This window comes from Cnephaeus nilssonii (genome assembly GCF_951640355.1).
Source record: "Cnephaeus nilssonii genome assembly, chromosome: 18".
NCBI lineage: Eukaryota > Metazoa > Chordata > Mammalia > Chiroptera > Vespertilionidae > Cnephaeus > Cnephaeus nilssonii.
Window position 1 is genome coordinate 28,935,675 of NC_137089.1, and position 16,899 is coordinate 28,952,573.

Here is a 16,899-nt window from a genome sequence, read left to right on the forward strand (position 1 = left end):
GCAATACAGATGCATACGGGAAGAGAACGCTTAGTTTGAATCTTATTCACAGGCTGGTATTAGCCAGGCATGTTAATAGCCGGACCCCGAGTCTTTCACTTAAATTAAAAAAACAACATCAAAAACATATAAAAATGACCAAAAATATTAAAAACATACAATTGTCCGTACCTATTTGCACATAGTCAGTTTTATTTTCTTATCTTACCAAATGTGATTACCCAAGCTCAAAGCTAATCATTTAGACCATCAATCAGTGGTCGGCAAACTCATTCGTCCACAGAGCCAAATATCAACAGTACAACGATAGAAATTTCTTTTGAGAGCCACATTTTTTAAACTTAAACTTCTTCTAACGCCACTTCTTCAAAATAGTCTCGCCCAGGCCGTGGTATTTTGTGGAAGAGCCCACACTCAAGGGGCCAAAGAGCCGCATGTGGCTCGCGAGCCGCCGTTTGCCCACCACGGATTTAGAAGAGCGTTATTTTATTCCAGGCTCCAGGTTGAGCTCAGAGAAGACCCCCTCCAAAAGGACTACCAGACCCAACACCAACTCAGAGATTCTCTCACGACAGCGTCTGTAGTGGGTGGCGCAAGAGGACCCAAGTTAAAAGTCCGACCTTAAGGATCCAACTCTCCACCTAAGATCACATGTCCACGCCTCCCCGCCCCCCCAAAAGCCGGACTCCAGCTTCAACGCGCGACGGGGGCGGACAGCTCAGCGGACGCTGCAGTACGACAGAGGCGGGGCCCCGGCCGTAAAGCAGCGCCCTGAGATCACGTGGGCGCGGAGGTGGCCGAGGGCCCCTGTGCTGGTTCCCGGCCGGCGGGTCATGGCTGGTCCCGTGCGAGTCGGCGGGGTCGGGGCTCTGGACTTGGTCCGGGCCCTGCCCCGCGTGAGTCTGGCCAACCTCAGGCCGAATCCGGGCTCCAAGAAACCGGTAAATGGCTGGTGACGGCGCGGGGGAGCGCTGCGGCCGGGGCGAGGAGAGCGGCCTCTCCCTGCGGGTCGCGCCGGGAGACTCCTTTCCCGAAGGGCGCTGGGCTGAACGTAGGGTTGCGGAGCCCCTGCAGTCCTTCATTGCTCAGAGGAAAGTCTTCCCACGGGGCCCCGACTCTTCTTAAGGTTTACATTTAAAAGCATAATTGCGTGGATTAAGGAGGAGGAGCGCAGTCCCGAGAACTGCAAAAACGATTGCTTTATTCAGAATTGGATTTAAAATGGAAGTGCTTTTTTCCAATATAGTCTGGTCTTCACGGGGAAGATTTGAATTGATTTGTTACATTAAATGTCTTTTTTGAAAACCCCTGAATACCGCTCTGAATAGTTCTTAGTTGACACTGCCATTTCGAAAATCAATACTTGCTTTTGTGAGGTGACAGGAAATAATATTTTCTATTTAAAAAAATTATTTTATTGATTTTTTTACAGAGAGGAAGGGAGAGGGATAGAGAGTTAGAATCATCCATCAGCTGCCTCCTGCACACCCCCTACTGGGGATGCGCCCGCAACCAGGGTACATGCCCTTGCGAACCTGGGACCTTTCAGTCTGCAGGCCGAAGCTCCATCCACTGAGCCAAACTGGTCAGGGCAATAATATTTTCTTTATAAGTTAGCCTTTAAGTAAAATAACATAGGTAACAATGATATATTTACAATTAGTTGCAATATAAATTTTCTTGAATATCCTGTATCATTGTTGTGGATGTTTAATTCCAGGCTTTTTTCAATACCAGATTGTCATAGAATCCTTATCCCTGTTCCATCCTGGGGTCGTTGCCTTTGAGACACAGCTTGGACTTCAGAAGAATCAGCTGCACTTCAGAAGCAAAGATACTGCTTTAGAGTGTGTAGACATTAGAGCAGCTAGAATTGTAGCTAGTACTGGTTGTTTGGATGAATAAATGGCATACAAACTATACAGTGAAAAGGTAAAATAAAAATTTAAAAAATGCATCTGTGGATTATAAAACTCTTTTCGTTTTAGGAAAGACGACCAAGAGGTCGGAGAAGAGGTAGAAAATGTGGCCGAGGCCATAAAGGAGAACGGCAGAGGGGAACCCGGCCCCGACTGGGCTTCGAGGGAGGCCAGACCCCGTTTTACATCCGAATCCCCAAATATGGGTTTAATGAAGGACATAGGTAAGGTGCCTTTTGCTTTGTAAAATAAAAATCACTAGTTTTCACTGAGAATCACCTAAAAAAAAATAGCTTGGTATGTAAATTCACTTTGAAACCAACTTTTGCTACTGTTTCTCTGAACCATTTTTGGTAATGAAATTTAGCCTGGATTAGTAGGAACAAAAACCCAGACGTTGCACTCAGACCTGCAAAATGGAGGTGATAATGCCTGCTTTTGTAGTTGTTCAGAGGCTTAGCAAAATATATATAAACATGTGGCCCATAGTAATAACACAATAATTAATGCATAATTCAGATAATGGGTTACATTTTCCACAAAGTTATTTATTTGTGTAAATGAGTGAAATAAATGTTTAGAGAGGTAAATTATTTTTAGTGAAAAAAGAAAGTACTGGTTTTGTTTCATTACCAAAAATCAAGTAGTATTACATATTTTTGTTGTATTCCGGAGGGTTTTATTTTGTTAAACCATCTGAATTGATGGAGGAAAATAGGACAGAGCTTTGAGTTGATATGGAGAACTTACAAAAAATAAGTTTGACTGAGTTTTTCAATTGTTACTTTCTTGTTTTGTAGCTTCAGACGTCAATATCAGCCTTTGAGTCTCAACAGACTGCAGTATCTTATTGATTTGGGTCGAGTTGATCCTACTCAACCTATTGACTTAACCCAGCTTGTCAATGGAAGAGGTGTGAACATTCAGCCATTTAAAAGGGATTATGGTGTCCAGCTGGTAGAGGAGGTAAATCTGGATTCGATTTATTTTGGAGTTACATAGAAGACTATTTCTGATTTCCATTTAATCAACACTTTGCCTTCTTATTTATTTATTTTTTTAAATATATTTTATTGACTTTTTACAGAGAGGAAGAGAGAGGGAAAGAGAGTTAGAAACATCGATGAGAGAGAAACATCGATCAGCTGCCTCTTGCACACCCCCTACTGGGGATGTGCCCGCAACCAAGGTACATGCCCTTGACTGGAATCGAACCTGGGACCCTTGAGTCTGCAGGCCGATGCTCTATCCACTGAGCCAAACCGGTTTCTGCGCCTTCTTATTTTTTAAAAAATATTTTATTGACTTTTTACAGAGAGGAAGGGAGAGGGATAGAGAGTTAGAAACATCGATGAGAGAGAAACATTGATCAGCTGCCTCCTGCACACCCCCTACTGGGGATGTGCCCGAAACCAAGGTACATTCCCTTGACCGAAATCGAACCTGGGACCTTTCAGTTCGCAGGCCAAGGCTCTATCCACCAAGCCAAACCGGTTAGGGCAACACTTTGCCTTCTTTTACTTTTATCCCTTTGAGTTGTCATAACCAGTATGTAGTAGTGATTTAGAAAGCCAGCATTTTTTATTGAGGGGCCCCTGTTCCTGGCATGTTCTGTGTATCTATCCATTCAGCTTGCTCCGTCACTTCCTTTGGTTCTCTGTTCAGATGTCATCATACCAGGAAGATCTTTCTTGGCATTCTTTCATGAGGGAGCACTCACACATCCCACCTCGCCCCCTTGTACGTTATTAATCAACTATTCCTGTTTCTTATATATATGTCAGTAACATGGCTGTGTTCACTAGAGGGAAGCATATGTTTATGGAAAAACCTTTTAAGATTCCTTTGAAAAAGTAAACCTTATGGATAAAAGCATCCTATATAATAAACGGCTAATATGCAAATTGACCAAACGGCAGAATGACCGGTCGCTATGATGCACACTGACCACCAGGGGGCAGACGCTTAACGCAGGAGCTGCCCCCTGGTGGTCAGTGCGCTCCCACAGGAGGAGCACTGCTCAGCCAGAAGCTGGGCTCATGGCTGGCGAGGGCAGCAGCGCTGGCAGGAGCCTCTCCCACCTCCACGGCAGCGCTAAGGCAGTCGGACGTCCCCTGAGGGCTCCCGGACTGTGAGGGTGCAGGCCAGGCTGAGGGACACCCCCCCCCCCCCGAGTGTACGGATTTCGTGCACTGGGCCTCTAGTTCCAAATAAAATGATCTGAAAAGAGAACACCAAATACATGATTAAGCTTCAGTATTCTACTCTGAGCGTAATTAACCTGTGGAAAAATTCATGACCTCATCAGCCATTAAACTGCAAATCCCTACAGCTTTTAAGCATGTGTCTATTAATCTAGCAGAAATAATTCTGAAAACTGCACCAGTGCAGTGGTTGAATAAGCACAATTACACATCATTTACAGCTTTGTAAATTGTTTGACCTTCAGATTTGGAATAGATAGTAGCTATTAAGACTCTTGTTAACCTTCAGCACAAAAATATGAATTGGGGAATATATGTTCTAAAGCAGCAGTTGCCAACCTTTTGGTCCTCACAGACCACCAGTGGTCCACGGACCGCTGGTTGGCGACCACTGCTCTATAGCAGCAGTTTTCAACCTTTTTCATCTCATGGCACACATGAACTAATTACTAAAATTCTGTTGCACACTGAAAAATAAATTTTTTGCCGCTCTGACACACACAAAAAATAGGTATAATTTTGATTCATTCACAATGGACAGATAATGTGTTGGCTGTTGTTATTTTTTAATTTAACAATCTAAGGGAAAAGAGGTCGGTTCCCCCAACTAGTTAGGTATTGCATGTTTTAAAAATTCTTGAGGCACACCAGTGTGCCACAGCACACTGGTTAAAAATCACTATTCTAAAGGAAAAGCAAAAAAAACCCTAATTGATAACAAAGATATTCCTAAAAATGCTTTATAGCCCTAACCGGTTTGGCTCAGTGAATAGAGCGTCAGCCTGCGGACTCAAGGGTCCCAGGTTCGATTCCGGTCAAGGGCATGTACCTTGGTTGCGGGCACATACCCAGTAGGGAGTGTGCAGGAGGCAGCTGATCGATGTTTCTCTCTCATCAATGTTTCTGCCTCTCTATCCCTCTCCCTTCCTCTCTAAAAAATCAATAAAAATATATTTTTAAAAAAAATGCTTTATATATCACTGGAAACAATGGAGCTAACCCCAATGCCCAAGGATAGGGAAATGGTTCAGCACTTACGGCATAGTAATACAGACTCACAGATAATATGATAAAATGTTGTTTTACTGAGTCAAAGATGCCAGTGATTATACAAATGCAGACCGGAATTATACATGGAAAGAATGTGAGAAAATATGTCTTGAAATTGATGGAATATTTTTGAAATATATTAAACATTTATAATTAAGGAAAGGAACTTGATTGGGAGCCAGCTTATTTCAACCACACCAAATTAGCTAAATATTTTTGTCACCACAAAAAGAAAGGTAACGCTACCATATTTTTATTTTGTCATAATGTTTTGAAATTAAAGTAAAATATAGTATATCCTAACTAAAGTGACCCAAAACAGAGCTTTAAAGTTTTAGTACTGCATTTTTTAGTGTTGACCATTCTCAGGAAAGATAGACTATTATTATTATTATCATCATCAGTTTAGAGACTATAGTAAAATCAGTAGTGAATCAAAGTAAATTTCTGTTATCCTCTTTTGTCTTTTTCCCTAGAGGGGACTGACCCCTCCAAAGCTCAGATATGGTTGTCAGATCTTTTGTTCTTTTGCTGGTTCCAGCCCACTCATCCCCCTCTTTAACCATTTCTTAGCCTCTTGCTTATTTAGGGGTAAGGAAGTTAAGTTTTTATATCATACTAGTGGCCTGGTGCACAGATTCGTGCACATTGAAAGGAAATTAATTAGAAGTTGGCCGTTGGGGTGGGAGGGTCTGGACACGCCCTGGAGCCAACCTCCTGCGGTCCCTCTCTGGCTGGCTGCACCTGGGGTGGCACTGAGGCTCGAAGGGCGTCTATGGAGTGAGCAGGGTCCCTCCGGCAGGTGGGGTTCTTCGGCCTGGCCTGCGGGGATCAGGCCGAAAGTGGCTCTCTGACATCCCCTGAGGTGTCCTGGAGTGGGAGAGGGCACTCTGCAAAGTTGCTGTCGCTTGGCAGCTTCTTGAGTGTCTGCCCCCTGGTCGTCAGTGCGTGTCATACTGGCCGGTCGCTTAGCCTTTTTTATGTATAGATGGCATAGTGTGGTTCAGAACACAGACACTTGTGACTAAGCTCCTGGATTAACCCTAGCTTTGTGATCTTGGACAAGTTACTTCTCTGCTTCAGTGTACCGATCTATGACATTGGTTTAACAGTAATTCTGTCATAGAGTTGTTAGGATTTTTAATACAGTCTATAATTAATGAAGTACGGGGAATGAGTAGTTATATTGGTGTCACTAAATACATCAAATGAAAATGTAGTCATCCCCACTTATAGGAAATGAAAATTGGTAAGACAAGATGATGATGTTGATAGGATGTCAAAGCAGAGGTATTTAAAGTAGGAATGACTAAAAAAATAAAATTAAAAAATAAAGTAGGAAATGGCCTATTGGGTATGGCTCAGTTGATTATCATCCCATGCACTGAGAAGTTACCAGTTCAATTCCTGGTCAGGACACATGCCTGGGTTGCAGGCTGGATCTCTGATGGGGGGCGTGCAGGAGGCAGCCAGTCAATGTTTCTCTCTCTCCCTTCTCCCTCTCTAAAGTCAAAAAGAACATATTTTTTTTAAAAAAGTAGGAATGACTGTTACATTGTAGGCACTTTGGAGGAGAAAATACTATAAAAAGGAAGTTTGCTATATTAACTTTTATTCAAAATATCTACTAACAGACTTTGTTTTGACATGTTATAGGGTGCTGACATCTTTAAGGCAAAAATTAATATTGAAGTACAGTTGGCTTCAGAACTAGCCATTGCTGCAATTGAAAAAAATGGTGGTGTTGTTACTACAGCATTCTATGATCCAAGAAGTCTAGGTAAGCTTGTTCTGCAGTCATTTTCTTCTCTTCCTCTTTGTCTAATCCTGGCTGCCATATGAGGATTTTAAAAATCCTCATGATTATTTGACTTGCAGTTCAGGCACCTTGGTTTTCTGTTTTAGGATTTCTTATTAGTGGTGTGGCTAGTGAGGCTCCATCTTCTTTTAATTACTTGAGCCAGTGTATCAGGGGTCCTCAAACTTTTTAAACAGGGGGCCAGTTCACTGTCCCTCAGACCGTTGGAGGGCTGGACTATAGTTTAAAAAAAACTGTGAACAAATTCCTATGCACACTGCACATATCTTATTTTGAAGTAAAAAAACAAAACGGCAAAAACACCCGCATGTGGCCCGCGGGCCGTAGTTTGAGGACGCCTGCAGTATATCATAAAGAGGTTTAGTTTTTGTTTTTAAACATGAGGCTTAAATATGATGTTGCCTTTGTGTAAGAAACTCATTATTCGTTGGTAACCCAGGAGTAACTTTGATTTTTAAGATGCAAACTTTTGAAAATGAAGTGTTTCCATTTGCTTACTACTTAAGACAAGTGTATTTATAAACAAGTCCTTAGAATTAAGTTCTGATCTTAGTAATATTTAAAATTTAATAATGAAAATAATTATTAAAGAAGATCGTTATGCATATAGCCAATATTTGCATCTTTCTTTTTTTATTTAAAAATGTTTTTTAGACATTCTATGCAAACCTGTTCCATTCTTTCTGCGGGGACAACCCATCCCAAAAAGAATGCTTCCACCCGAAGCCTTGGTCCCGTATTACACTGATGCAAAGAATCGTGGTTACCTGGCGGATCCTGCCAAATTTCCTGAAGCAAGACTGGAACTTGCCAAGAAGTATGGTTATATTTTACCTGATATCACTAAAGATGAACTCTTCAAAATGCTCAGTACTCGAAAGGATCCAAGGCAGATTTTCTTTGGTCTTGCTCCTGGGTGGGTGGTGAATATGGCAGATAAGAAAATTTTAAAACCTACAGATGAGAATCTGCTCAAGTATTATAGCTCATGAATTCCCTTCCAAGAAAGCAGAGTTGAAAGAGTACTGGAAAGGGGAATGAAACATACATATTTCTCCTTGCATTTCCTTAATTTGTGATTCTCCAGATGCCCTTTTAAAAAATGTTTTCAGTGTGATCATATCTTTTTTTTTAATCTAAAATTAAAATGTTCTAAACTAGAACTGTATAGAGGTACTGAAATGACATGGATTCTGTCTCAAAGATACAAATGCCCTGGTGGTCTGCCAAAGGAAGATTATAATATTTAGAGTATTTCTCGATTTTTTTCATGATCTTTTCATCTAGGTATTATTATTGTAAATCAGAATGAACTTGCAAGTGGGATGGTATTGATTTGCAGGCCTGCTCAGTCACGGTTAGAACTAGTGAGTTGATGGCCCCTCTTAATCAGTAGCCCTGAAGAAGCCCTGCTACCCAGGGTTAAAATGGTAAGCCTCCAACTCAAGGAGATTACGATATGGGATGTGAGTTTAAGGTTTAAGACTGGTGAATGGCTTCTAAGTAGTATGATATTTGCTATCAAAATTGAAACAAAAATTCCAAGTGAATTTTCTTAAGTGATGCATAGACAATTAAGGAATAAGTTACTAATGTTTTTTTCTTGAAGAAAGTAAGTGTTCTAATTCTTATTAATATGCATTTACTTATTTCATAGATATTGGAGATCTTTGTCTTTCAGTCATTTTAAATGATGTAAAAAAATTGTTCAGTGTGAATATAAGCCATAAAAACAATTGGTAATATGAAAATTAAGCACAGTTAATTAATGTGAAAGATTCAGCAATCAGTAAGATTATTTAGGTTTTCAAAGATATGTTATATCTACCACAGTAGAAGTAAAATGATTCCCAGCTCTGTATTTTCTTAAAATAAAAAATTTAAAAATCTAAATGATGCAATATTTTGTTTTGTTAACTTATTTACGTCATATACTACTGACCTGAGTTTCAATTTATAAAGTAATCTATGTACCAATAATATATCTCAGTTTTTATTTAAGATTGTATAGTTTGGCTTGTTATTAAACTAATAGAAGCCCAATGCACGAAGATTCGTGCAAGAATGGGCCTTCCTTCCCCTGGCTGCCGGCACCGCCTTCGCTCTGGCCCAGAGCTGCCTTTCCACTCCGGCCCAGAGCCCCCTTTACACTCTGGCCTGGATTTGCCTTTCCGCTCTAGCCTGGAGCCGCCTTTCCACCTTCCCATGCTGCCCAGAGGCCTGGAGCAACTGGGGTGGTGCGGAACGACTGTGTCGTTGCCATGGCAATGACGCAAGCATCCCGCCCTGCCCCTGGCTGCTCGGGGCCTGTGTATGCAAATTAACCCACCATCTTTGTTGGGTTGATTTGCATACTCACTCCTGATTGGCTGGTGGGTGTCGCGAAGGTACAGCCAATTAGCATGTTACTCTTTTATTAGGTAGATTCCTTAATACAGAACTTGGGAGAATCACTATTAGGACCATCTTCTATGATAGCCACCTAGAAAATTTAAAAACATGTTTTTATTTTTTATGGACCCCAAGTGACAGAGTTGGGGTGTTTGAATTAGTTTTGGCTCCATTGATAGGTACCCCAAATCACAGTTGCTTGAATGAGATAAAGTACAGAGACCAGTTCAGGGCTGATTGCTGGCTCTGCTCCACAAAGTCTCAGAGCCCGTGGTTTCTCCCTGTTTAGCTTTCTCATCTCTAGAGTGAGATGCATATCTTCATGATCCAAATAGAAATCAACAAGGAGTCAGCTTTTCCTAAGGAAGATGATAAAGATGCTACTTTGGCCTGAAGAAAACCTCAACATCAATCTATTTGCATAGATATGAACTGCCTTAAATGTAAATACATCTTGTTCTGTATTCTGGCATAAAGTAGCTTACCTGAAAACCCAGGTTTGGCTGCCAGCCGCAATGAAAGCCGGACTCGTGAGATAGGCGCGGGTGAGAAAGGAAAAAGAGGTTTATTCAAGTGACAGCAACCTGAGAAAATGGGGGACTCTTGTCCCAAAGTCCATCTCCCTACCTCAGTGCAGGCAGAGGTTTTTATAGGGAAGGAGCGAGAAAACAGAACAAAGAATTCAAGGGGGGAGGGTTGAAAAGTTCTCTTATGTACAGGCCAGCACAGTCTGTTCTGATAAGGATAGTGTAGTGTGCATCTGGTTTTTGTTTGAAGGTCAGCAAATCTTCAGAGCTGGAATGCCTGAAGGTCGGCATCTATCTTCTGAAGTTAGTTCCTAGGATTCTTAAACACACATGTTGTTTATCTATAAGCTACATATAAGAGTCAGCAGTTACAGAAATAATGTCAAAAGAATGGTGGAGTGGGTTACAGTTCCCCACTGTTACAGGTAAGTTATTGCCTTGATTTACTTTTATTATTTTTTTAAATATATATTTTATTGATTTTTTACAGAGAGGAAGAGAAAAGGATAGAGAGTTAGAAACATCGATCAGCTACTTCCTGCACACCTCGTACTGGAGATGTGCCCGCAACCAAGGTACATGCCTTTGACTGGAATCGAACCTGGGACTTTTCAGTCCGCAGGCTCGATGCTCTATCTACTGAGTCAAACTGGTTAGGGCTTGATTTATTTTTGCTGCTGGAGGTTTTCCTTTTGTGATTCAGTTTACGATTGTCGTTTTGGAGGGGCTGGTATTGCCTCAACACGAAAGTTCTTAATTGGAAACGAGGGAGGAAGTTAGGTCAAGGTAGAGTACATGGGCAATAGTCCTCTAATCTCAGAATGTACTTTTGAGGGATCTTAGGTTCCCTTCCTCCTACCCCTCCAAGCAGAATGATTAAGCTACCCCAGCAACAGTTAAAGATGGGAAAGGAGACAGGCAAACACCAGAGTTGCTTAATTGCTGTCTTAGGTGGTCTGTAGGTGTAAGGAAATTGTGATAGAATGACCAAGGGAAGAATGAAAACAGGAAACAGATGTCTGGTGACTTGGAATGCTCGATAGCACTTACTCACTAAGCATGGGCTTAGTCACAAACAGCTGTATCCTGGTCTTAATATTATAATTGTGCAGGCAATTCTCAGCCAAAACAGGCACATTCCACAGAATCTGTACATTTTGTTTTATAAAGGCAATCCTTAAGTTGTTGTATAGCAGGGAGATTCAAGTTTGTTTTCATTATGTAACAACACCGGACTCTAAGGTGCTGCTTGTACTGCTGGTCATTTACAAGGATAATGAGGAAGAGAACACAAGGGTAGACAGTAGCTTTATCTTGCTCACATCACTTGGAAATCTGTGTATAAAAGCAAGAAACCTTCAATCTAGATTGAAGTCCTTTCCTGGTGTGTGGCTTCAGTCTGTTTTCAGTGTGCATGTTCTGTTTGTGTCCAAAACCAGAAAAGTTTGAGCTGCTGATATACATTTAAGAAGATTCTTTAACACCTGAGAAATAATTACTAGGGATTACCTGTTTATTGAGTTCCTGGGTTTATTTAATGTTACTCTATTCTTTGGGAAATGGAGTGGCTATTCAATAGTAGAGAAAAATATCAGATAACAGCAGTGCAACCAAATTTAGTTTGTGTTATATAAAGTTAATATAAATCCCAGAATGGCTGTGTCTCTAGATGCTTTGCTGGAGAAACATAGTATGATGGAAGTAGCTCAGCCTTATATGTCATAAACTTGGGTTTTATCCAGGCTATGAAAGTAAGTGAATGACCTTGGGCATTTACCCACTGTGCGCCCAGTTGTCTCCTGTGAGGTGGGGATAATATCTGCCTTGTCCTGTAGTTGGGGACTCAGCGATGCCTGTGGAGAGGCATCAGACATAGAGAACCAGTTTGCAGAGCTGTCCAGAGTGGTTTACTTGGGCTTAGGTCCTAGTACTAGCCGTGTGATTTTGGCACATTATTTAAACTCTGTGCCTCAGTTTCACCATTTGAAAATTAGGGATAATGATAGATCCTAATGCATATGGTTTTGACGAGGATTGAAAAAAGTCAGGTTTTGTAAGCACTTGCCAGAACACCTGGCACATAACAGTGCCTGTGTGCTTATCTTTTTTTTTTTTAATAAATCTTTATTGTTCAGATTATTACAATTGTTTCTCCTTCCCCCCCCCCCCATATCTCCCCACCACCCGGTTCCCACCCTCCCCTCTGCCCTTACCTCCCCCCCGTTGTCCTTATCCATAGGTGTATGATTTTTGTTCAGTCTCTTCCCGTACCCCCCACACAGACACCCCTTTCCCCCTGAGAATTATCAATCCACTCCCATTCTATGCCTCTGATTCTATTATGTTCACCAGTTTATGTGTGCTTGTCTTTTTATTGTTGAGTTGTAATAGTTCCTTACATATTCAAGATACTAACCTTTACTACATATATGATTTGCAAGTATTTCCTTACATTCTGTGGGTTGTCTTTTTCACTTTTTTTTGATAGTGTCCTTTGATGCAAAGAAGTTTTAATTTATATGGAACCCCAAAAGACCCTGAATAGGCACAGCAATCTTGAGAAAGGACAAAGTGGGAGATATCATATGCCCCAAACAACCATCCAATTTCAAACTAGACTATAAAGCTGCAATAACTAAACAGTATGGTATTGGTATAAAGACAGATTAATTGATCAGTAGAATAAAATAGAGCACCCAGAAAGAATTCCTTGCTTACAGTTAATCTACGATGAAGGAGACAGTGATATACAATAGAGTAAAGGCAGTCTCTTAATAAGTGGTGATGGGACCCTAGCCTCTTTGACTCAGTGGTTAGAGCATCATCCCATGGACTGAAGGGTCATGGGTTCGATTCCAGTCAAGGGCATGTACCTCGATTGCAGGTTTCGATCCCCAGCCCTGGTCAAGGCAACCAATCGATGTGACTTTATCACACTGATACTTCTCTCTGTCTTTTCCACTCTCTAAAAAATCAATGGAAAACATACTCTCCAGTGAGGATTAACAACAACAAACAAACAAAAAAATGTGATGATGGAAAACTGGACAGATACATGCCAAAAAAGAAACTACCCTCTTTCTTATACCATATACAAAGATAAACTCAAAGACGTAACTAAGACTCGAAATCATAAAACTCCTGCAAGGAAAATATAGGCAGTAAACTGGCATTGCTCTTAGAAATCTTTTTGGATAGATCATCTTGGGCATGGGAAACAAAGGAAAAATTACGTAAATGGGACCACATTAAACTAAAAAGCTTCTGCATAGTGAAGGTAACCATCACCAAAATTAAAGACAACAAATATATGGGAGAAGATATTCTCAAATGATACTTCACACAAGGTGCTAATATCCAAAATACATAAGGAACTCATACAACCTAACACCCAAAAAACAACCAATCCAATTTAAAAATTGGGCAGAGGACCTGAATAGATGTTTGTTTCTCCAAAGAGGAGATACAGATGGCCAATAGATATATAAAAAGATGCTCCATATCACAAATCACGAGGGAAATGCAGATTAAACCATAATGAAATATCACTTCACACCTGTCAGAGTGGCTATTATCTGTAAGTCAGCAAGTAAAAAGTGCTGGTGAGGATGTGGAGAAAAGGGAACCGTCATACACTGGTTGCTAGGTTTATGAATTGGTGCAACCGCCAAGAAAAACCAGTATAGAAATTCCTCAAAAAATTAAAAGTAGAGCTACCATATGACCCAGAATTTTCACTTCTGTGTATTTAAAAGTCAAAAAGATATATGCACCCCCATGTTGCAGTAATATTGACAATAGTCAAGGCATGTGCTCCCTAGCCATCTAAAACTAGGCAAGACCGCCACCTAGTGACCAAATGTGCAAATTTCTTAGGGAATTTCTAGGTTTGATCTTAGTCCGACTTAATTAGGGTCATTAATTATTCATGATTTATAAATTTAACAAACATGAAGTGCTTATACACCAGACACAATGCTGGGTAATGGAGATACTAAAATCAGAAAGGCAGAGTTCTGCCCTGCAGGTGCACACACCCAGTAAATGGAATCAGATAACTAAATAAAGGAATAATTAAATTACCCTGTGGTAAATACTATATGTAACCTACTCCCAACACAGATCCACCTTTAAGTTTAAAGGCATTGGAACAGGAGTTGAGCATGGCAAACCCAAGTCCTTCATTGGTTGTAGTTGGTGACAAAAAGAAGAAGAAAGGAAATCAAATCCAAGGTAGCAACATGACTTTTACATTTATTTTCATTTAACTCTCAGAAACACTATAAAGTTGTTTAGAAGTCAACTTTACTAAGTTTCCTAAACTTATATTTATAATATCTCCTTGCATCTTAAGGGTAAAGCATATACACTGAGTAGCCAGATTATTATGATCTATGAATGTATAATAATATGGTCACTCAGTATATATGTGTGTGTGTGTGTGTGTGTGTGTGTGTGTGTGTGTGTGTATAATATATATATTTTAGAGGCCCGGTACATGAATTCGTGCATGGGTGGGGTCCGTCCAGCCTGGCCAGGGGGAGGGGACATGGGCGGTTGGCCAGCCTGCCTGCTGGTAGAACTAACTCCTGGTTGAGGGGATAATTTGCATATTAACCTTTTATTATATAGGATATACACTGAGTGGCCAGATGATGCATTCAGAGATCATAACAATCTGGCCACTCACTGTTTAACAAACTCTTGCTTTTTGAGAGTATATATTATACATACACATTTGAAAGTTATCAGCAAACTGTTTAAGAAAGGACACCCCAGAAGCTAGTACACTCACAAGCTAGTGTTAAATGTGGTGGCAAAGTGGTCTACAGCTCAGCTTGGGTTTTTGGATAGATGATCCTGTACTTGCAGAGTCAGCTGCTTACCCAGGAGGGCTAGTAAAGCTCGAAGCCTCAACAGCCTTCCCTGCACAATGGCAAGAGCAGTAACACCTTCTTCATTGGGCTGTGGTGCTGAATATAAGAAGGTATAGAATTCATTTAGCAAGTGCTGGGTGGAGTGAAGGTCCAATAAGCAAGAACACTCACTATTCTTTTTTTTTTTTATAAATATATTTTATTGATTTTTTTACAGAGAGGAAGGGAGAGGGATAGAGAGCTAGAAACATCGATGAGAGAGAAACATCCACCAGCTGCCTCCTGCACACCCCCTACCGGGGATGTGCCCGCAACCAATGTACATGCCCTTGACCGGAATCGAACCTGGGACCTTTCAGTCCGCAGGCCGATGCTCTATGCACCGAGCCAAACCGGTTTCGGCACTCACTATTCTTATGAGGAAATTATATGGACCACTTGAAGAGAGACAGTCTCTAATGACACAGACTTCTTTCCTTATGCATCAGGATCTTGGAGTAAACACTACTTGGGTTTGTGTCCATGCCACTGTTTTGGCCAAAGGTAAGTCATTTCGTAGCCACCTGCTTTCTCTCACCTGGAAGATTCATCTCCCTGTGCCAGCCACTAGAGAGACAAAAATAGAACAGGGAACTGTTGCTCGTAGAATTGCTTTCACAGTAAGGCAGTGGGCGAAAAAGTAAGTGGGCATATTTTTGGATGTTGTAGTTACAAAAGAAGGGCTGAACATGAAAGGAAATTTATTTAGGGCAATTTGTTTTTCTGCAATTAGTCACTTAACATCATCCGTTTGTTTAAACTAAGGTATTGCCCTTGTAGAAAAGGAGTTTGACTTAGGAATTTTTAACATTTAAAAAGATCTATACATATAATTACAACTTACTAATTCTATTTGGACAACTGTACTTGTAGGTAAACTCATTGAAATTCCATGAACCCATGGATATGGGAGCTTGTTAGTAATGCAGAATCAGCTTCTGAATAAGAATTTGCATTTTAACAAGAACCCCAGATCATTTCTGTGCACATTCAAGTTTGAGGAGCCTGAGACAAGTTACAGTGCTTGCATACTGCAGTACCACACCCAGAACACTAAGAGGAGCCATTTCATCAAATTTCCTATAGTACTTTTTAAGGGTGCATTTTGAACCACTGCATTAAATCATTTTTTTTGCAATCAAATTTTTTTCCATTGGAATAACATTTTGTTCTTTGAATGAAGAGAAAATAAAGGTAATACCAAAATGTTATGTATGATACACAAGTTGTAATTAATGAATGGTTGTGGAAAAGAAATGTTTTTAAATTTCTCTTTTAAAGTCTAAAACATTTTAGAAAGACTAAAACAATTATTATTTTAAAAATCCAGGTATATATTTGAAAATGATATGATATTTGTATTATAGGTTGGGATGGAGCTACAACAAAAATAAGTAAAATAAATGGAAAATTTTTGCTTTAAAACATGGATGTGTGTGTTTGTGCGTATAATTTTTTATTTTTTTATTTTAAGAAGTGGACTCATTAAAGAAATATGAAAAAATACAAAAACAAGGATGGCGTCATTTCATAATGCTATAAATAAACTACGATGAACCTTAATCCATTAAACCTCATCATCAAAGACATCTAGTCAAGGCCATCTGCTAAGAATGAACTTCCTGCTTCTTTCCTTTAGAATAAACAAAAATATATAAATTGAGACTTCAGGCTTACCAGCTACAGGGAACTGTAAGGCTCCGCCAAATGACAAAAGAGAGAACTTACAACAGCTTGTTGCTCTGCACTCCTGGGCCACAGCCTTTCCCACGGGCCACACTTCTCTGGCTTCTCACGTCTCCAGTCTTTTTATGTAGTAGCTCCTTGTAGCACTTTTATCTTCTCCACCTCCAGGTTTTCGGATCCGGCTTTTTGGAGAGAGTTTTCCAGCATGTGTTGTGCCTAAATGTACTTGGAGAATTAAAGGAATCTTTTCTATGGCACCGGTTTATCAGCTCATGGTCCTCCTTCAGATAGCATGGATATTCATCACTTAGGTTACGGTTGTAAGACGCACATGACTATAGATGGATGAAACAACCCCACAGAGAAATGGGAAATTCAGAGAAGTAG

At 40.4% G+C, this 16,899-nt stretch overlaps 1 protein-coding gene across 1 annotated transcript; it reads left to right on the top strand.

The window, feature by feature from the left end:
* The first annotated feature begins 759 nt into the window (after window positions 1-759).
* Window positions 760-8,426, top strand: MRPL15 (mitochondrial ribosomal protein L15). The gene is made up of 5 exons (XM_079795907.1): window positions 760-941; window positions 1,989-2,143; window positions 2,720-2,885; window positions 6,830-6,953; window positions 7,647-8,426. Exons 1-5 carry the CDS (start codon window positions 834-836, stop codon window positions 7,982-7,984), a joined length of 891 nt encoding a protein of 296 aa, XP_079652033.1. The 5' UTR covers window positions 760-833; the 3' UTR covers window positions 7,985-8,426.
* The last annotated feature ends 8,473 nt before the right edge of the window (window positions 8,427-16,899 follow it).

Excerpts from the sequence above, each read along its gene's own strand:
- MRPL15 (XM_079795907.1), top strand. The coding sequence starts at position 834 with ATGGCTGGTCCCGTGCGAGTCGGCGGGGTCGGGGCTCTGGACTTGGTC. Across the intron at positions 942-1,988 it reads ATCCGGGCTCCAAGAAACCG|GAAAGACGACCAAGAGGTCG; the intron begins GTAAATGGCTGG and ends TTTTCGTTTTAG. Across the intron at positions 2,886-6,829 it reads GTGTCCAGCTGGTAGAGGAG|GGTGCTGACATCTTTAAGGC; the intron begins GTAAATCTGGAT and ends GACATGTTATAG.